The following is a 21,346-nucleotide window of genomic DNA, read 5'->3' on the forward strand; positions in this document are numbered from 1 at the left end:
CAATTCTGTATTCGTTCAACTCAATAGTGGTTCGAATTTCTGATTGACACAGTATAATGCAGGACTGGGAATAGTCTTGTGACAGACTGAACATGAATGTAATCGAGTAGACTTGGTTCTGGGTGCCGAGATTAGAATGTGAAAGACCCATTCCCTGTCTGGTGGCCCAGGAAACATACTTCTCAGTTATGTACAGTCACATGAATAGCTGGCTGTGGGACAAAATAGCTGCTTAGTTAGACCCCTGTAGATACTGTACATCCTATACATGTTACAAATGACAGTTCATAGGTGGGTAGTGTAGTTGAATTGACGTTATCCCCTTTAGAAAAGTGTTACAATAGTGTGTTTAATGCCCGATTCTTCCCCTCCTGTTAGTGGTTTTGGAGAAGCTTTCCTTGAACATTATTATAGCAGTTTATGATATGAATATCCAAACATGTAACTTTCATATTGGCATTACAGTACAAGGAATACACATGCAACAGATACATGCATATACTGTAAAACACTAGACTGTTAGTAATAAATTAAATGTAAAAATGAAATGCTCAAGCTGAATGACTTCAGTAAGGTGCTCTTTCCATTCTATTTCAACTCTCTCTCAACTTTCTCACCACTGTTGCACTTCATTTTCCCAAAAGATCAGTGAGATCTTCTGATGTGATGTCTTGAGCAGGCTGTCCGGTTAGTGATAGGGTTTGTTAAAACTCTTAGAATAATTGAGACTTCTTCAGGTTTAAAGGGACTTGGCATGTTTACTCTGGTCACCCTGATTTTGTGTCAGGGCTGGGGCAGATCTGCTTGGCAACCCCTCCACCGTCCCTTCTACGCCACCAATGCAGGTGTCTGTAGATGGAGTCAAAGACGGACACGGTGTACCGTGCAAACAGTGTGGTCCACTTTAGCATCTGCACGAACCAGTTCACAGAGCGACTCACAAAGGTCACAAACACTGTGGTGTAGTGTGCAAGTAGGAGAAGGCTTCGTCCAAGTTGCCTTCCATTGTTGATGATTAGATTGACCCGTGGGTCATGACCCGGCCCCATCCTAATAAATTCAGCAGTGTGGTTCCAAACGAAAATGGATAAGAAGGTTAATCGTGGTATAAAAAGACAAAAACATTATCTTGTAAAAAAAAAAAAGTAAAAAGTGTTTTGGCGCATGTTGCACATTTTTCGTTTTTTGAGTCCTTGTCCCTAAGACGGTCTCTATAAAAATGGTAAAGGTCGGAATTTACAGACTCCCCCTTACTGTTGAGCAATCCTCCACTGGCCAATCGATGTTCTGCAAGTTTTGTTTCCGGGATGTTTGGTGATGTGGCTATGCACAGAAATACAGCAGAGGAGATTTATCAAATAAAAAGAATAAACAGAAATCTGAGAAGCTTTCATACAGGTTAGTCGCTCGTTCTTTCAACTATCAGCACACCATTCACAGAGTTGCAATTTAGAACAGCTGCCACACGCTCCAAAAAAACAAGGCACGGCGATATATTTAGACAATGTTGTTATCGTTGTTAGCCAGCAAGCTAGCTAGCTGCTTGTCTACGTGCACTGAAAAGCTAAATCGTTCGCTTTCTCTCAGATTGTCTACTGTGCTGTTTTTATACAAGCGCAACCAATACATCATAATTCCGATTTATGTATAAACATCAAATACTCTTACTATGGTTGGAGCCAGCACTGTCAAAATGTTCAGAAAGTAAGCCATCCATTTCTCCCCATAATCTGCTGTTCAGGAGTAGTGGGCAAAACGAAGTGACGCAGCCGCAGTCGAATGGCCCTATTGTTCGGCAGTGTTCGGTTCTTCGGGTGACATTCGAACCCCGAGGCCCTCTGCACGAACTATCTGGGTCGCAATAACAATAATGCCCGTAAATGTATGTTGCCACAGGTATATTATTGACACAAAGGATGATTGACTGCAGTGGCGTTCGGTGCCATTTAAGATGAGGGAGGGTGATACATTTTTATGAGTATGGCCTTATTTCTATTACAGCATATCAGATGACTCATTCACATTCACCCAGCTAACATCGATAGGTTTAGGCTACTACATGATACTCTAATTTCCCCTGTACCCATTGTGATGTTGCTACAACCTAGCCTATGAATGAGGTGGAGAATCAAGGTGACAGACAGTGACACAGTCAATACCGCCTTCCACACTCTTGACTGCATCTAGCTGACAGTTGCAAATGTGAATTTCTATTGGACAAATTCAGGTCTTTTTCCCCCAGTTTCTTTCCGTTTATGAACCAGCGGCAATAAGTAAAAATAAAAAGCTTACCTTGGAAGAAATCCAGTGTTGGATAGCCAGCTAGTTAACATAGCACCCCTCTCTGTACACTTAACTAGCTAGCTGCATTTGCTAGCTAAGTAAGTGAAAGTAACACAAATAAAATACAACACTATCTTACTTTTCCTTAATTTTATGAATAAATTATTTTGTTAACCATTCACCTACTGTCTTTCTCTCTCTTTGAGTCAACTAACGTTACTCACCACATTTTATGCACTGCAGTGCTAGCTAGCTGAAGCTTATGCTTTCAGTACTAGATTCATTCTCTGATCTTTTGATTGCGTGGACAACATGTCAGTTCATGCTGTGATAGGTTTCTAGGACGTCCTCCGGAAGTTGTCATAATTACTGTGTAAGTCTATGGAAGGGGGTGAGAACCATGAGCCTCTTAGGATTTGTATTGAAGTCAATGTACCCAGGGAAGGACAGAAGCTAGCTGTCCTCCAGCTACACTATGGTGCTAACATGTTGAGGGCTGCTGATGCTACTGTAGACCTTCATTGTAAAACAGTGTGTTTTCATCAATTATTTGGTGACGTGAATATATTTAGTATAGTTTGATCTAGAGGTCAACCAATTATGATTTTTCAACACCGATACCGATTATTGGAGGACCAAAAAAGGACGATACCGATTATTCGGCCGATTTTTAACATTTGTTTGTAATAATGACAATTACAACAATACTGAATGAACACTTAATTTAACTTAATATAATACATCAATAAAATCAATTTAGCCTCAAGTAAATAATGAAACATGTTCAATTTGGTTTAAATAATGCAAAAACAAAGTGTTGGAGAAGAAAGTAAAAGTGCAATATGTGCTATGTAAGAAAGCTAACATTTCAGTTCCTTGCTCAGAACATGAGAACATATGAAAGCTGGTGGTTCCTTTTAACATGAGTCTTCAATATTCCCAGGTAAGAAGTTTTAGGTTGTAGTTATTATAGGAATTATAGGACTATTTCCCTCTATACCATTTGTATTTCATTAACCTTTGACTATTGGATGTTCTTATAGGCACTTTAGTATTGCCAGTGTAACGGTATAGCTTCCGTCCCTCTCCTCGCTCCTCCCTGGGCTCGAACCAGCAACACAACGACAATAGCCACCATCGAAGCAGCATTACCCATGCAGAGCAAGGGGAACAACTACTAGAAGGCTCAGAGCGAGTGCCGTTTGAAACGCTATTAGCGCGCGCTAACTAGCTAGCCATTTCACTTCGGTTACACCAGCCTCATCTCGGGAGTTGATAGGCCTGAAGTCATAAACAGCACAATGCTTGACGCACAACAAAGAGCTGCTGGCAAAACGCAAAGAAAGTGCTGTTTGAATGAATGTTTACGCGCCTGCTTCTGCCTACCACCGCTCAATCTCCAAACTCTAGAATCTTGGGCATCTCTCAGAAATCTCATATCTAACATGTCAAACCAAGGTGAAAGTATCATGTTAGGACATGGGTTTACTTTGATCAGGGATCTTGCATGGGAAGAAACACTGCATGGAATATTCACAATTTTTAAGAAACTTTTGATAAGCTTATAATTTATTTTGTTGTGGCATCTATGGACTCAGAAGATAAGAAAGCCCCAAAATATATTTGGAAAGTTTAGGTAGGACCTCTTGAAGGACCTTTTTTGGGTAGGATCTTTTGCAACCTACTGACCATGACCCAGGTCCCACCTGTCCAGATAAAGGCCTAATGTCTCTGTCTTGTACCACCAGTTTCGGCTACATGTTCAGCCGACTGTCCCAGGGCTTTACCAACGTCCTGCAGGAGCTGTCTGGGGACGAGCCCCCCGATGGAGCCCCTCAGGTAAGAGAGACTCCCTCAACCCCTCACAAGCTTACATAACAACTAATGTTTTCTGTCCTGGGCCCCATATTTATCAACTGTCTCAGAGTAGTAGTGTTTAACTAGGATCAGTTCCTCTCTGTCCATAATAATAAATCTATTGTGATCTAAAAGGCAAAACTGATCAGCACTCTAACACATGGTCCCCCAAACTCGGTTCTGGGGTCCCCCCTGGGTGCACGTTTTGGTTTTTGCTCTAGCACTACACAGCTGATTCAAATAACCAACTCATCATCAAGCGTTGATTATTTGAATCAGCTGTATAGTGCTAGGGCAGAAACCAAAACGTGCACCCAGGAGGGACCCCAGGACCCAGTTTGGGAAACCCTGCTCTAACGAATCACCTTTGAAGACCTTAATGTTCTCCAAGTCCCCATATTGGTATCCACTCTTCTTCTCTGTGGCTCTGTTGCAGGATATGTTGGTCCCCCAGCTCCCCCCTGGAGATGCCCCCGGGGCCCCTGAGGAGTCTGGGCCTGGGGTGGAGGAGGAGCCCCTGGAGAGGCTGGCTCATCTGGAGCAGCTGACTGTGCATCTCAAGGAGGTGGTCAGAGATAAGGACAGCCAGCTGGCCACGTTCGAAACGCAGCTCAAGGTGAGGCCTGGGTACAGGTGGGTGTGTTTTCCTTTGGTTTTGTGGACCTGCATGTATTGTTTTGACTGTGTGTGCGTGTGTGTGTGTGCCTGTGCGCGTGCCTGTGTGTATTGCTTTGACTTTGTATGCGTGTGTGAGACATGAATGCAGTGGTTTTATATGGATGTGCCCTCAATGCATAGCTTCGATTTTTACTCTCCTGTGTGGGTTGGGTTCATGAAATATTCATATTTGATGCACTTCTTGTCAAATAATGATTATGGTCAGAAGTATACTGAGATGATGCTGTTGTTGCTGGAACACAAGTTTCAATGCTGTGTTTGTTGGTGTGTTTACAGAGTGAAAGGGAGACAGCGGAGGCACGCTTCACTAAACTGAAGCTGCAGGCCAAAACCAAGATGGCTGCTCTGAACAAACAAATTGCTGACCTCAAGGGGCAGGAGGGAGCAACAGTAAGTCCTTTAGCTGAGTTCAAATAACTCTCCGTTCATTAAGCATGGTTCTGATGTGTATTTTAGCTGTTATGTATTCAGTTAAAATGTTGTAGATTCTTTACAGCCAGTTTGGTCTACACTAGACTATTTTGTCATCAATAACATTTTGAAATCCTTGTCTATTTCCTGAAGAGCTCTCCAGACAGCTCCTTCACCAGCTCAGCTCCTGCTGTGGAGGAGGAACTCCAGGAGCTGAGGAAGCAGCTCAGTGAGGTCTCGACCTCGGCGAAGAACCTCGAGGAGCGTCTCCAGATGTCCGAACAGGCCCTGTGTGAAAAGGAAGCCGTACACACGGAGCAGGTGCCAATTTTGTTGTTACTCTAACCATTTTCAATGAAAATGTTCCGGATTGCATTGTATAAAAAAAAAGGGCCCTTCAGCTGACTGCAGAGATGTGTCATGCATTTAGGTTCGTGTGCTTCAGGCAGTTGTCTGTGAAAAGGACGTGCGTTTCCAGGAGCAGATCCAGAAGCATGAGGACGAGCTGCTGAGGGTCACAGTGCAGAGCCAGAACGACGCTGAGCTGCAGCAGGTACAGCAGGTACAAACTTCATTATCTGACTCACTCTACACTCCCTCACACAGGCCAGGTCCTATACACTGTTTTTAGCCTGTACCCAAGCCTTTAGTGTGTGTGTTGCTAGGCTCTACGTGCAGCCCAGCGGCGTTGTGAGGAGCAGGAGGAAGCCATGCGGTCGCGCTGCCAGGTGCTGGAGATGCTGCAGGGGGAGCTGAACAATGCCGACCAGCAGAAACAGGTACAGACACGCTCTACTGTGCTGGTCAGTGTAGAGCCATAGTGGGAATGGTGTTTTCTCAATGAAGGTCCCACAATAGAATAACAATGCAACCTGACTGACCCTTGAGCAAAATGAGCCCATCTGAAGAGACTGACACAGAGTACTGTATTACATTATTCACCAAGTTACTAGTGTGACAGCGGAGTGACACTGATTGAGTAAGTACATTTGGTGATTGACAAGTTGCATGTTACATAAGGGCTGAGGGGCAGACTCATTTCTCATCTAAATGCAAAATCACTGCTTTACTGGCACAGCCGAGCAGTCCTCCTTGTAGACCCTACCGTCCCCGCCTTCATCTGTCTTCATTCTCCCTCTCTGCCTCTCTCTCTCTGTCTGCCTCTCTTTCCCTCTCTGCCTCTCTCTCCCTCTCTGCCCCTCTCTCTCTGCCTTTCTTTCCCTCTCTGCCTCTCTTTCCCTCTCTGCCTCTCTTTCTCTCTCTGCCTCTCTTTCTCTCTCTGCCTCTCTTGCCCTCTCTGCCTCTCTTGTCCTCTCTGCCTTTCTCTCTCTCTCTCTGCCTCTTTCCCCCTCTCTGCCTCACTCTACCTCTATCTCTAACTCTCCCCCTTCTCTCTGCAGATCCTCACGGCTCAGTTCCGCCAGATGGAGCAGGAGCTGGCTGAGGCTGGTAGGCAGAGGGAGCAGGAGCTGGCTGAGGCTGGCAGGCAGAGGGAGGAGGAGAGGCAGCAGTGGGCTGGGTGGTCCAGCCAGGCCGAGGCAGAGCTGGTGGCCCTCCGAGCCAACCTGGAGGCCTCCGAGCAGGAAAGAGCAGCCCAGCTAGCCAACCTGGAGGCCTCCGAGCATGACAGAGCTGCTCAGCTAGCCAGTCTGGAGGCTTCAGAGAGAGACAGATCAACCCAGATGGAGGAGCTGACAGTGAAACTGGAGTGTGCCACTAGAGAGCGGGAGGAAGTGACCAACAGAGAAGTAGCCAGGTTGGAGAAGGAGCTTGCTGCCTTAAGAGAGGAGTATGGAGAGGGGCAAAGGGCAGGAGAGGCCCTGGCTGAGTTGTTGACAGGCCTGCGCTCTCTGGCTGGAGAGGGGGTCAAGGAGGACAGCCCTGTTCCCACCGACCCGGCCCAGTGCCTGGGTACACTGCAGGCCCTGGAGGCCCGGCTGGAGAGGCTGAGGGTGGAGCAGAGGGAGAGCGAGGAACGCTGCGCCCAGGTCACCCACACCATGGAGACATTGCAAGGTAAGGGAACCAAATACACTATCATGCAAGTTCCGTTTATAAATGTATAGCATTCATGATACCCTAACAAGTGGCTTGCTTGCAGCGTATTTAAATATATTTTTTTTCTTTCAGAACAACTGGATAAGCGCACCGCAGAAGGCGAAGAGGCAGTTGCTAGGATACAACAGCTGGAGCAGCAAATTGGAATGGTGAGCAGTCAGACACACTAAATTAATGTAGGGTATTGTTACGACTACTAAATTAATGTAGGGTATTGTTACGACTACTAAATTAATTAAGGTAGCACATGTTGTAAGCTTGTTTTGAATCCTGTAATAACCTGAAAATAAACATCCAAATGTACTTTGGGAGAAATAGCTTATATGGCTTATTATCTGTGAACCCCAAATTACCAGACTCTTCAGTCTGTTGTACCCATTGCTAGATTCTCTAATGTATTTCTGTAATTTGACCAAATGGTGGGCTCATTTTCATCTGTGTAAAAGACAAAGCTGTGGATGTCTTACAATGCTCGTTATTTGAGAAGTTATGCCAAAAAAACTATGACCAATGATCCAAGAGTGTTATTATGTTAATTATTAATTATTATTATGTTAATATATGGCATGTATTGATGTCAGATGTTTTCACACACAGTGAAATTACAGATAGTATTCATAACCCTTGACCCATAAACCACATTTTGTTGTATTAGAGCCTGAAATGTTTTTTTTTTTTTTTTTAATCTCTCACCCCTCTACACACAATACTCCATAATGACAAAGTGAAAACATGTTTTTAGAAGTGCTGCTACATTTATTGAAAATGAGATACAGAAATAACTAATTTACATAAGTGTTCACACCACTGAGTCAATACAGCTAGAACCAGCTTCGGCAGCGTTTACAGCTGTGAGGCTTTGTGGGTAAGTCTCCAAGAGCTTTGCACACCTGGATTGTGCAATATTTTCACTTTTATTTATTTTTATTCTTCAAGCTCTGTCAAGTTGGTTGTTGATTATTGCTAGACAGCCATTTTCAAGTCTGGCCATAGATTTTCAAGACGATTTAAGTCAACTGTAACTAGGCCACTTAGGAACAAAACATTAAGAACACCTTATTAATATTGAGTTGACCCCGGTCCCTCCCCTTTTGCCCTCAGAACAGCCTCAATTAGTCGGGGCATGGACTCTACAAGGTGTCGAAAGCATTCCACAGGGATGCTGGCCCATGTTCACTCCAAAGCTTCCCACAGTTGTGTCAAGTTGGCTGGATGGTGGTGGTGGACCATTCTTAGCGCACATGGTAAAATGTTGAGAAAAAACCCAGCAGTGTTGCAGTTCTTTACGCAAACCGGTGCACCTGGCACCTACTACCATACCCCATTCAAAGGCACTTAAAATCTATTGTTTTACCCATTCACCCTCTGAATGACAGATGTACCCAATCCATGTCTCACTTGTCTCAAGGCTTAAAAATCCTTCTTTAACCTGTCTCCTTCCCTTCATCTACACTGATTTAAAGTGGATTTAACAAGTGACATTAATAAGGGATCCTAGCTTTCACCTGGATTCACCTGTTCAGTCTATGTCATTGAAAGAACAGGTGTTCTTAATATTTTGTGCACTCAGTGTATATTTAAGCAATAAGGCCAGAAGTGTGGTATTTGACCAATATACCACAGCTAAGGGCTGTTCTTAGGCACGACGCAACGCTGTATATCACAAACCCCCGAGGTGCCGTATTGCTATTATAAACTGGTTACCAACATAATTAGAGCAGTAAAACTAAATGTTTTGTCATACCCATGTTATACGGTCTGATATACCAGGCTGTCAGCCAATCAGCGTTCAGGGCTCGACCCACCCAGTTTATAAATGGCCTTGTGTTTTAGGTTATTGTCCTGCTGAAATGGGAATCTGTCTCTTTTTGAAAGCAGACTTAACCAGGTTTTCCTGTAGGATTTTGCCTGTGCTTAGCTCTATTCTGTCCTTACTGATGACAAGCATACCCATAAGATGATGCAGCCACCACCATGCTTGAAAATATGAAGTGTGGTACTCAGTGATGTGTTGTGTTGGATTTGCCCCAAGCATAACTTTTTGTCCTGAATACAAATAGTTAATTTATTTGCCACATTTTTTGCAGTTTAACTTTAGTGCCTTATTGCAAACAGACATGTTTTGAAATAATTTTATTCTGTACAGGCTTCCTTCTTTTCACTCTGTTAATTTTGTGGAGTAACTACAATGTTGTTGATCCATCCTCAGTTTTCTTCTATCACAGCCATTAAACTCTGTAACTGTTTTAAAGTCACCATTGGCATCATGGTGAAATCCCTGAGCGGTTTCCTTCCTTTGCGGCAACTAAGTTAGGAAGGATGCCTGTATCTTTGTAGTGACTGGGTGCATTGATACACCATCCAAAGTGTAATTAATAACTTCACCATGCTCAAAGGCATATTCAATGTCTGCTTTTAAAATGTTTAACCATCTACCAATAGGTTCCCTTCTTTGCAAGGCATTGGAAAGCTCCCTGGTCTTTGTAATTGAATCTGTGTTTGAAATTCAATGCTTGACTGAGGGGTAATTGTATGTGTGGGGTACAGAGATGAGGTAATCATTCAAAGATCATGTTAACCACTATTATTGCACACAGTGTGAGTCCCTGCAACTTATTATGTGACGTGTTAGGCACATTTCTACTCCTGAACTTATTTAGGCTTACCATAACAAACGGGTTGAATACTTATTGACTCAAGACATTTTAACTCTTAATTTTTTTAATAATTTGAAAAATGTCTAAAAACATAATTCAAATTTCACATTATGGGGTATTGTGTTCAGGCCAGTGACAAAACATCTTAATTTAATCCATTTTAAATTCAGGTTGTGACACAACAAAATGTAGAAAAAGTCAAGGGGTGTGAATACTTTCTGAAGGCACTGTATGTTCAATCTAATTGTTCGACAATCCCCTTTCCAGACAGAATTTGTTGACTGTGCGGAGTCACAATAGAAAGCGACAAACCCTCTGTAGACATGTGTGCTGTATGTGTGTGCAGTCTGATACAATATGATCTATTGGTGTGCTGTTATTTTACTGTGCTGTGAGGACTGCCCAGTCAGCACATTGAGTGTCGCACATGCTTATTCATGTGGGGAAGTGTCTCTGGTCTCTGCCCTGACTACTGGGGCAGGTCAGTCGGCCACGATCTATCTCAGAGGGGACAGCCTGAGGGACAGAGACAGTGTTTAGGTTTAATAATGCTGAGGCAGAATGTCCTCCTGTCGTTTGGGTCAAGGCAATGCTAATCGCCTCTCCACTGATCCTCTGTTATGACTGCAGCCCTGGGCTGACCTTCACACCCAGGCTCATCATAACTACAGTGTAACTATTGTGTAACTACATTACAGCTGTGTGAAACTGTTAACTCACTTCATTTTGAATGTAGTCCCACTTCAATGGGATTGATGTATTATTAAGTCATAAGGTTTACACCCTCTGTGTGTTCAGAAATAACTCAGGCCTTTGTCTTTCTCTCCTAGGCTGCTAGGGAGTCATTGGTCCAGTGTGTGACTGACCCGTCTGTGGAAGAAGTGACTGATGCTGAAAAAGGTAAGGAGACCTATTTTAAAATGTGTGTTTTTATTCTCTGAATCTGAAAGCCAACCACCAGGACCAGTCATACATCTGAAAGCCAACCGCCAGGACCAGTCATACATCTGAAAGCCAACCGGCAGGATCAGTCATACATCTGAAAGCCAACCGCCAGGACCAGTCATACATCTGAAAGCCAACCGCCAGGACCAGTCATACATCTGAAAGCCAACCGCCAGGACCAGTCATACATCTGAAAGCCAACCGCCAGGACCAGTCATACATCTGAAAGCCAACCGGCAGGACCAGTCATACATCTGAAAGCCAACCGCCAGGACCAGTCATACATCTGAAAGCCAACCGCCAGGACCAGTCATACATCTGAAAGCCAACCGCCAGGACCAGTCATACATCTGAAAGTCAACCGCCAGGACCAGTCATACATCTGAAAGCCAACCGCCAGGACCAGTCATACATCTGAAAGCCAACCGCCAGGACCAGTCATACATCTGAAAGCCACCCACCAGGACCAGTCATACATCCTGCCAGCAACACACACACCCTCTATTGATGTGTTTGCATAGGATTGGACACTGTGCTGTCACAGGCCCCACTGCCAACAGAGTTCGGCATAGTGATGCAGATGCGGTTACAGGCCTTACCCATTTCACACAGTCTGTAACTAAACCTGAAAGACTGGTGGTTTAGTAGACATGTCAACAGTATTGACAGTATTTTAACAGTATTGTCAGGATGTTGACAGTATGTCAATAATCATCTCAATTGTTAACAGTTAGAAGCAAAAATCTGAAAGGAAATCTATAATATATAGGCAGAGTCATGAAAAAAATATCTGTTTTGGCAATTCAGGTATGATCAATTAATTGTGTATTGTGAGATAATTAGGCTGGCTATTAATTTTCATCTTTATTGATTTCCCCAGCCCAAATATTGGCTCTGGAGCAGCAGCTATTGGAGAAAGACCATGAATTGGCTGCCCTGCGAGAGAGTCTTGTGCTGGCTGAAGAGCAGGGCTCAAATGATGCATTCAAGGTAAGCGCTGATCAGATTCTAGACCAGAGTGAGGACACTGCCATGGCCCCCTGCGACAGTCCTACAGTGCTGCCAGATCTCCTAGAAGACACGCGAGAGGAGGACACCACCCTGGTGGCAGAGGATAGGTCAATCCTGTCAGTCTCCGCTGATAACGAGAGCAGTCCAGAGTTCATTGAACCCCAGTCTGACTCTCCCGGAGAATCTAAGGGGGCCTCCTCTGATGAGATGGTCACGAGCAGTGACTCCGAGGTGGCCCACAGCAGCTGGACCCTCCTAGAGGCTGTGAACCAAGATGAAGGTCAGCAGTCGCCTCCCATACTGCAGGGCTTTAGCCAGCTCCAGATGCAATCCTGGGAAGAGAACAGCTCTGAGCAGGAAACATCCACAGTCCAGGTGGAGTCCTCATCAGTCATCATCCGTGAGACTGTGCAGGTGCACCTCAGCCAGCAGGGGGCGACCCTCTTTGACTCTGACTCTGCCCCTGGACAGGTGTTTGCCCAGGCCCTAGCAGATGAGCTGCAGAACAGGTACAGTGAGCTCATGGTTGAGCTCCAGAGACTGAGAGAGGCTGCCTCAGAGTCACAGGAGAGAGCCCAAGGCCTTGAGGAAGAGATTCGGTCCCTGACAGTTGCCAAGGATGAGGCAGAATCCCAGGCCCAGAGATATGAGGAAGAGCTCCAGTCAGCCAGGTCAGAGATGGACACGGTGGCCCAGCACAGTGGCTCTGACTTGGAGAGGCAGAGCATGGAGATGCATCTCCTGGAGGAGCAGCTGGCCGGCCTGCAGACAGAAGGCCGCTCCAAAGAGCAGCAGATCCAGGCCCTGCAGGCAGACCTGGACAAGGCTCAGCACTCTCTCTCTCAGCAGGAGGGCCAGGCCAGGATGCTGAGTGCCCAGCTGGAAGAAGGGGAGATCACCTCCTCTGAGCTGGAGCAGAAGCTCCAAGACATGGAGGCCAGCCTACTGGAGATCTCCCAGGCTAGGGACATGGCCAAAGCTGTACTGTGTGAGAGGGACACAGAGATTAACGAGCTGCAACTGCGCATCACCCAGAAAGAGCAGGAGATGATGGAGCTGAGCAATGGCATGTCTGCCAAACTGCTCCAGACCGGTGAGGAGAAGTTCCTGATGAGTGCTGAAGTCAAGAAACTGAAGGAACAGATAATTGAGCTCGAGAAAGCTGGAGAAAAAGAGAAAGCGACAGGGGAGAGTCATGTAGAGGATAGTGATGAGCTCACTAGTTTGCGAAAGGACAAAGAGGATCTGACAACCCAAGTGGCCACCATTAAAAAGAGGTTGCAGGCAGCCCTGGTGCAGCGCAAAGAGCTGATGAAAAAAGTTGCGGCGTTTGAGAAAGAGGCAGATCAAAGGAAAGGACAAGTAGGGAAAGCAACAGAGGAAGCCCCTGCAAGTGTACCAGCTTTAGAAAAAGACAGAAAACAAGAGGATATGGCAATTGAGACTACTCTCGAAGAGTTCAGACAAGCCTTGAGGTCCAAAGAAGCGGTCATTGAGGTTTTGGAACAGAAAATCAGCCAGCAGGATCAGGTTCTGGAAGAAACACTTGAAATGAACAGAAGGCTGAGTGAGGGAGCTCAGCAGACTCCAGAGGCTGACACCTCATCTGAAATCACTGGGTTGCAGTCCCAGGTGGCCTCACTGGAGTCAGATTGCGAAACACTGCAAAAGAAACTCCAGGAGGCCCAGGACTCTCGCAAAGACACCATTCGCATGGCCAAAGAAAAGGACAGGCACCACCGCGAACAGCTTAAACAGCAAAAGGAAGAGTACAACGGGCTGTTGGAGCGTTTGGAGGAGCAGGTTGGTGAACGAGATGGGCTGTTGACTAGACTGAGAGAGCTCGAGGAACTGCAGGCACAGAAAGAGGAGAGCACAGAGAAGGAAGTCCATGCCGAGCTGGAGACCAACGCTGCAGTGGAAAAGATTGAGAAGCCAGCTGCAGGAGATTGGGTCCAGGAAGACTGGGTGGACTTTGCCGCTCCTGAGAACGAAGCACAACAACGAGGTGATAAACCCATTCCCAGTGCTGAGGAACCCTCTCAGGTACTTTCAGCTGACATTGAGGCCTCATTTCAAGCTCTGAAAGAAGAGGTCCAGGCTGAGAAGGCATCTTGTACAGAGTTGGAGGGCCAACTGCAGGAGAGCCAGGCTAGCCTGTCACTCAGGGAAAGTGAGCTTCTAGAGCTGGGCAAAGAGCTGCAGGCCCTGAGAGAGAAGGAGAGCCATATTGAACATGTCTATGAGGAGTTGGAGGCTCTGAGGGAGAAGTGTCTCCAGGCTCAGACCTATGCAGAAGCTGTGAAAGCAGAGTTGGAGGCTGCGGCCAAAGGAGCCGCCTCAGACTCCGCTGAGTCCACCATTGCCATCCTGCAGACAGAGGTGGAGGACTTCAAGCAGTTCCTGAGCAACAAGAACAATGAGATCATGGAGCTTAGCCAGCAGCTGGGTGAGCAAAGCTCCCTCCTCCAGTCTATGCAAGAGACAGTGTATGAGAAGGACCAGTCGATCGCCTCCCTGCAGGAAGGCCTGAGAGCAGAGAAGGAAAAGAGCCAGAGACTGGAGGCCGAGATCCCCCAGAGGCAGGAGGAAGAGAAGGGCAGCGAGGCCAAGATCCTGCAGCTTCAGCAGAAGCTCAAGGCCGCCCTTATCTCCCGCAAAGAGGCCCTCAAAGAGAACAAAAGCCAGAAAGAGGAGTTGGCCTCCACTGAGAAAGTCATCACTGAACTGCAGCAGAGGATGGATGCTAGAGAAGTCGAGCTGGAGAAGCTGAGAGCAGAAAGAGAGAGGCTGATAGAGGAGGTCGATCGGACCTTGGTGGAGAACCAGAGCCTTGGGGGATCCTGCGAGAGCCTCAAGCTGGCCATGGAGGGTATGCTGACAGAGAAAGACTTCTGTAAAAGAGAGGCCGAGTCTGCCAAGGAGGAGGCTGCCCGGACATGCAGAGAATGTGAGGAGAAGGTGCATGGGATGAAGGATGAGTATGAGACTCTGCTAAAGTCCTATGAGAACGTGAGTGATGAGGCAGAGCGTGTGAGACGGGTGCTGGAAGCTGCTAGGCAGGAGAGGAAGGAGCTTGTTGCTAGAGCCAGGACCCACGAGGCAGCCAAGCAGGAGGCTGAACGGCAGAAAGAAGAGGCCCAGAAAGAGGTGGACACTGTCAAAGACAAGATGAGGAAGTTTGCCAAGACCAAGCAGCAGAAAATAATGGATTTAGAGGAGGAGAATGAGAGACTCCGAGAGATGGATGAAAAGAAAGGAATAAGAAGGGAGGACAAGGCACTCAAAGGAGAACTTGAAAGACTCAAAGAAGAGTTTGAGGCTCTGAAAGCTGATTTGAATGCCACTACGGCACAGAGGGACTCCTTAGAACAGCAAGTTGTTGAGGTGAGGGAACAACTAGCCCAAGAGCTAGAGAAAGGGGACAGATTAGCTCGAGATAAAACCCCCAGCTCTGATGATGTAGTGGAGGAAACTGTTGTTGCCCAGCAGTCTAGTACAGTCATGACTGAAACTACCCAAGAGCCAGTTAAGAGCCAGCCTCAGGACATAGAGCCACATAATCAGGCTATAGAGTCTGAGGTAGCTGCACCTGAAATGCACTCTTTTGAGGAGACGGGGAAGAATGAAATAACTGAAAGTACACAGGCCCTAATTGATGTGAAATTGAGCAAAATGGAGGCAGCCCTACAGTCAGAGAGGGAACTGAGGCAAGAGCGTGAGGCTGAACTCACTGCTGAGCTGGCCTCTCTGGAGCAGCGCCTTCAGGAGACTAAAGAAAAGGAACAGACCCAGGGGGAGGAGCCAGTGAAGACGGACATGTCTGAAAGTGAACTGGCCACAATTGAGGGAAAGCGGAGGGAAATGGAGGCAGCCCTACATTCAGAGAGGGAACAGTGGCAAAAGAGTGAGGCTGAACTCAAGGCTGGACTAGCCTCTCTGGAGCAGCTCCTTCAGGAGAGTAAAGATAAGGAACAGAGCCTGATGGAGGAGAGCTCTAAAAGGGAAGCCCAACTCCAGGAGCTCCACAGCAGCCTGGAGGTAGAGAAGGACGACCTAGAGGAGCGTCTGATGAACCAGCTGGCCCAGCTGAATGGCAGCATCGCCGGCTACCAGCAGGACGCGGCAGACAGCCGGGAGCGCCTTGCAGAGCTGCAGCGGGAGGTAGAGAGACTGGAGAGGGAGCGGGCCGAACTGGAAGCCCTGGCCGAGAGCGAGAGGGACCGGGCAGCCAGGCTGGAGGAGGACAAGAGGCAGGCCCAGAGAGAGAGGGCCGAGGCAGAGGCAGAGTCAGGGAAGCAGAGGGAGCTGGAGCAGCAGCTGAAGTCCGCCCAGAGGGTGAAAGAGGGCAGCCAGAGTCGGGCAAAGCAGCTGGAGGAGCTGCTGAGAGAGAAGCAGCTGGAGGTGCGCCAGATGCAGAAGGACTGCATCCAGTACCAGGAAAGGATCAGCGAGATGGCCAGGGAGGGCAAGGCTTTGCAACTGGGCAGCAACGAGATCCACAAAGAGCTTGGGCAAGCCTATCTGGAGAGGACCAAAGTCACAGACGCTTTGAAGAAGACTGAGGCTGAGCTATCTAACTGCAAAGCCCAGCTGGTTGAGGCCCAGACAGAGGCCAGCCAGGCCCAAGCTGAAAGGAGAGCCTGTGAGCAGACCGCTCTACAGAGAGAGGCTGAGTTGAAAGCAGAGGCAGAGCAGAGCCTGGACTCTGTGAGGTTCAGGCTGGGAGCCGAGCTGAAGCAGATTGAGCTGAGGTTGGAGGAGTCTTACCGGGAGAGGGAGAGAGAGGAGAATGCCACCCGGGAGGCAAAAGAGCTGGCTGACACCGCTGAGAGACAGGCCCAGCAGATGCAGGCCCGCCTGGATGAGTCTCTGGCCCGACTGGCTGCCTTCTCGCGCTGTATGTCCTCCCTGCAGGACGACAGGGACCGCGTGCTGGATGAGACCCGGCAGTGGGAGAGTCGCTTCAACAGCACCCTCCAGGGGAAGGAGGCCGAGGTGCGGGAGGGAGAGACCCGCTCCAGAGATCTGGCTGAACAGCTGCAGAAAGAGACCGCACAGAGAGAAGAGCTACAGCTTACAGTGGACAGGTAAAAATGGCTACAGTTCCTGAAAAAGTTCATTAATTAAATTGCCCCAATTTCCTGCCAGGTTTGTGATACACTATAGTGTGTTATGTAATGTGTTTTTTTTTCTTGTTTTTTGTCCAGACTGCAGAAAGCAGACGAGCAGGGGCAGCTGAAATGGGAGCAGGAAGAGAAGAGGCTCCGTGAGAACCAGGCTGCCCTGGAGCAGGAGAGGGGGGAGCTTCAGAAGTCCCTAGCCCAGGCTGAGACCTCCCTGGCTGACACTCGCGCCCAGCTGGCTTCCCTGGAGAGCGAGGCGGAGGGGCTCCGCCACAGAGCCCAGGCCCTGGAAGAGGCAGTTGGGAAGCTGCAGGGAGAGACCAACGAGGCCAGGTCCCAGCTGAAGGAGAGGGAAGCAGAGGGGAGAAGGCTGGGCCTGAGCGTGGAACAACTGGAGACAGACCTGCGCTCCTCCAAGACCCTGACAGAGAGCCTGCAGACAGCGCTGTGTGAGAAGGAGAGGAGAGAGGTAGAGCTGCTGGGGGAGAAGGAGCAGGCCGTGACACAGGTACGCATCACTTTTATTTCATCTCTGCTTTATGACATGTTTTGTCATCGCAATGAATAGTTGCTCATTTCAATGCCCAGGGTGTGAAATTCTACATTTATTCAAAATAGGGTGTAAAAATTCCCTACAAATTTATTGTGATGTTACCGTTTTGATTGAGCTATCAAGTTGTTTTACGAGCTTGGAAATGTGTAAACCCATACTCCTGCATCTTCTTCACTGCTTACATGCTTTCTCCCCCCCAGGCTGCAGAGGAGGCCAGGAGGGAGGCTGACGCCAGGGCCCAGGAGGCTGAGAAGGAGCTGGAGGAGAGGAGAGAGGAGGTGCGGGGTCTGGAGGACCGGCTGCGGAAGGCAGAGGAGGAGAGCAGCCACAGCAAAGCCAGGCTGGACGCCTTCACCAAGGCCATGGGCTCTTTACAGGACGACAGAGACAGAGTACTTGGCATGTACAAACAGCTGGAGGAGAAACATCTGCAGGTAAATAAACAATGATAACACTCATGTGTACAGAGGCATAAATGGCAGAAGAGATTCTGAATGGATTCTCCTACACTTAATGTAAATCGTCCATGTCTGTTTACGTACACGCATGTCATCGACATGCTGAAACTGTATGTAGTGAGAAGAGGGATATTATTAGTGTGATAGTACTGTAGAATGTCTTCCTCGTACCCCAGTTGTATAACCCATCCCTCTACGTAATGGGTCTGTTGTCCCAGGTGATGATGGAAAAGGACGCTCTGATCCAGGAGGCTGCTGCGGAGAATAACAGTCTGAAGGAGGAGCTGCGCTCCCTATTGGTCCAGAGGGACGACCTCCACGCAGAGAAGGCCAAGCTATCTGCCCAGCTTCACGGCTACAGGGACGACCTTACCCAGGTCCTCACCATGAAGGAGTCCCAGCACAAGGAGCTCTTGTCCGGCCAGCTGGAGCGCATCGCTACCCTGGAGAAGGAGAGAGCTGAGCTAGAGGCTAAGATCAAGAGCCTGGAGGGAGGGGAGGCTTTTGTTCTGGCGGTGGAGAGGGAGACACTCAGCCAGGCTGGTGATAGTGGAAACAGGCAGGTGAGAGACGCTCCCGGGGCGGAGGTAGAGAAGCTGAGGGAGCAGCTGCAGGCTGCCAGGGCCCAGGTGGAGAGCCTGGAGGAGAGCCTTGCCAAGGAAAGAGAGGTGCAGGAGGCTCGGCAGAAGGAGCTGAAAGAACTGCGTTGGGAGGGAGGGGTGACGCGCACGGAGTCGGAGACAGCGGCAGAGAGGGTGGCTGAGCTGGCCCGAGACCTGCTGAGCATGGAGCAGAGGCTGCTGGAGGAGAGGGAGGTGGCCGGCCAGCTCCGGGCCCAGAACCAGGCATTCGGCCAGGCCATGGCGTCACTGCAGGGCAGCAGGGACCAGGCACTCAGCCAGGCCCAGGAGCTCAGCCTCAGACTGGAGGAGATGAGCAGGGCAGGGGGCCAGCAGACACCCACCACGGGCCATGGAGGATCCACTGCGGAGGTGTGGGGACTGAAGAACTCCCTGTCAGCCCTGCAGAACGACAGGGAGAGACTGGTAATCAACCAGAGTAATCTCCTATTTTGCACAAAGTATTCCGTTAAAGCACTACTAACACAACCACAATGGTAGTGATGTCATAACTTACCTGTATATAGTGTTTTCATATACCAGTATCCACAGTAACACAAGCTTTGTTTCTCCCTGTCCTGTAGTTGGAACAGCTCCAGCGGCAGCACTCAGAGCTCACTCGACTGGGAGGAGGAGAGCTGTCTAGACTCAGCCAGGAGCTAGAGGAGGAGAAGAGGAGGGCTGATGAGATGGCGGACAGGATGAGGGAGCTAGACAACCTGAGGCAGAGGGAGAACCAGGAACTAGAAATTCTCAGGTGAGACATACTTCATTAAGAGCTGCTTATGTTATTTAAAATCCAAACATTCTTAATCATGTTTAGAGGTATATGAGTGTCTATGCCTTGGCTACATAGGTATATCTGTCTCTCTCTAGGCTGGAGCAGGTTGACTGGAAGGCCCAGGCAGAGCTCCTGAAGCAGCAGACCCTGGCCACCCTCTCGGACCGTGACCAGCAGGTGCGCCAGCTCGGTGCCATGTTGGAGGAGGCCCGCGCCACCAGGCCCAAACCACCGGAGGAACACCACCAGAGACAGGTGAGGAGGAGGACACCTCTAAATCTGAAACTGATAACGACTGTACTTGGACCAGGCATTAGTGAGATGGCAGACTGCTGTTCATGTCCAAATCAAATTGTATTTGTCACGTACACAGTTTACAGCGGGTATAAAAGGTGCAGTGAAATCACCTTTTTCTGGACCAATCAAAATAACAACCAATTAAAGGTCGTATGCATAGTAATAAAACGGATATCTTCACAACTGGATATACAGTGTAAATGATGAATGTGCTGTGTCAAGTACGACTGTGGTACAAATATAAAGTGGATTGTGTCTTGGTCGCGCAGTTGGATAAATAGTATGATAGAACAGCAGTGTTGACTGTGGCAAGATGCATTCTGCTTGCTGCATACATTTGGCCTGTACTGGACAATGTTATCTACAAATCTAGGTTTAAGTTATACATTTGTGCAGTTAACAGACGGTTAAATGGTGTGATTATGGTTCACCTCTGTTGTCTCTTCTCCATGGCTGTTTATGTATTGTTTGTTGTTTTTTTGTGCTCAGGCACCTCTTGAGGCAGACCTGTCATCTAAAGTAGGGGTCCTTCAATCAGAGAGTGGCCCGCTGAATGATCTTCAGCTGCGAGAGCAGCGGATTACACAGCTCAGTAACAAGGTAGAGATACCAGACTGTTCCTCCTTCCTGTCACCCATAGCCTCTTGTCCGTGTCTTAGCAACCCTACCTGCAATCATTCTGTTTTCCTACTACGCTATCTCACAACTATATCTGATCACCCTCTCTGACTTTCAGTACTTAATGACATGGTTGAATGAAAGGTACTTCATTTCATGATTATGGATTAGATGATTACATATTCCATCTATGTGTCTCCCTCTGGCTCTTTCCTTTTCATTTCTCTTGCATGCTCCTTTTCCATTTTCTTTCATGATTTCTTCTCTGCTTCTTCTTCGTTCTTCTGTCTTTTGGTTTTGTGTGTGTGTGTACAGTCTGCTGAGCCCGTTGCTGTCCCTCCATCCCCTCAGCTCTCGCAGGTGTTTGAGGAGAACCGCCATCTCTCCTCCCAGTTCCAAGGCAGTTCCCAGAGGCTGGATGAGGCCGAGAGCCGCTGCACTGCCCTCCAGAGGCAGCTCCAGGAACTGCACGAAGACAAGCGCAAGGTCAGCATGCCCTTGGATATCACTCTGCTCTGATTCATTCACTGTCCCTAGTTGATACATACTGAACATATGTTTTTAAAGATAATGTGTCCACTATGGCACAGAGGAACTAGATTTACACATTGACATCTCTGGAACAATTTAAGACTGCACTATAGTGATTTCTACAATGTTTAGTGATTTTGACTATTTCTTGTGGCCCCCAGAGGATAGGGGAAATGGACAGTGCCCCCGGAGCTCCTCAGCAGCACAGTGGCCCTTCAGAGAGCGAGAGCCTCAGGGTGGATTTTGAAGAGCTCCAACGCAGGTACCAATTCTCAAGCCCACGACACCCCCCTTTAAAAACACATACAGTACACACACACACGCTCTCTCTACCAATGACCAAGACACACACACATACAGTACACACACACGTTCTCTCTACCAATGACCAAAACACACACGCATACAGTACACACACATGTTCTCTCTACCAATGACCAAAACACGCACGCATACAGTACA

The 21,346-nt window shown here is 48.0% G+C and overlaps 1 protein-coding gene across 3 annotated transcripts in view; it reads left to right on the plus strand.

The window, feature by feature from the left end:
- The first annotated feature begins 1,279 nt into the window (after nt 1-1,279).
- The window catches only part of LOC110499994 (golgin subfamily B member 1), a 24,273-nt gene continuing 4,206 nt past the window's right edge, over nt 1,280-21,346 (plus strand). Inside the window, exons 1-19 of one of the 3 annotated variants that reach the window (XM_036957264.1) lie at nt 1,280-1,398; nt 4,032-4,122; nt 4,577-4,756; nt 5,095-5,208; nt 5,383-5,550; nt 5,660-5,782; nt 5,895-6,008; nt 6,630-7,245; nt 7,360-7,436; nt 10,775-10,844; nt 11,770-16,990; nt 17,111-17,534; nt 17,780-18,013; nt 18,256-19,083; nt 19,242-19,414; nt 19,534-19,693; nt 20,225-20,335; nt 20,669-20,839; nt 21,046-21,146. In XM_036957264.1, the coding sequence (XP_036813159.1) occupies nt 4,042-4,122; nt 4,577-4,756; nt 5,095-5,208; nt 5,383-5,550; nt 5,660-5,782; nt 5,895-6,008; nt 6,630-7,245; nt 7,360-7,436; nt 10,775-10,844; nt 11,770-16,990; nt 17,111-17,534; nt 17,780-18,013; nt 18,256-19,083; nt 19,242-19,414; nt 19,534-19,693; nt 20,225-20,335; nt 20,669-20,839; nt 21,046-21,146 (8,966 nt within the window). In that variant the 5' untranslated portion in view covers nt 1,280-1,398; nt 4,032-4,041. Of the gene's footprint in view, nt 1,399-4,031; nt 4,123-4,576; nt 4,757-5,094; nt 5,209-5,382; nt 5,551-5,659; nt 5,792-5,894; nt 6,009-6,629; nt 7,246-7,359; nt 7,437-10,774; nt 10,845-11,769; nt 16,991-17,110; nt 17,535-17,779; nt 18,014-18,255; nt 19,084-19,241; nt 19,415-19,533; nt 19,694-20,224; nt 20,336-20,668; nt 20,840-21,045; nt 21,147-21,346 lie in introns of all 3 variants that reach the window. The other 2 variants (XM_036957263.1, XM_036957265.1) reach the window with 2 other exon arrangements.

This window comes from Oncorhynchus mykiss, chromosome 21 (assembly GCF_013265735.2).
Source record: "Oncorhynchus mykiss isolate Arlee chromosome 21, USDA_OmykA_1.1, whole genome shotgun sequence".
NCBI classification, from domain to species: Eukaryota; Metazoa; Chordata; class Actinopteri; order Salmoniformes; family Salmonidae; genus Oncorhynchus; species Oncorhynchus mykiss.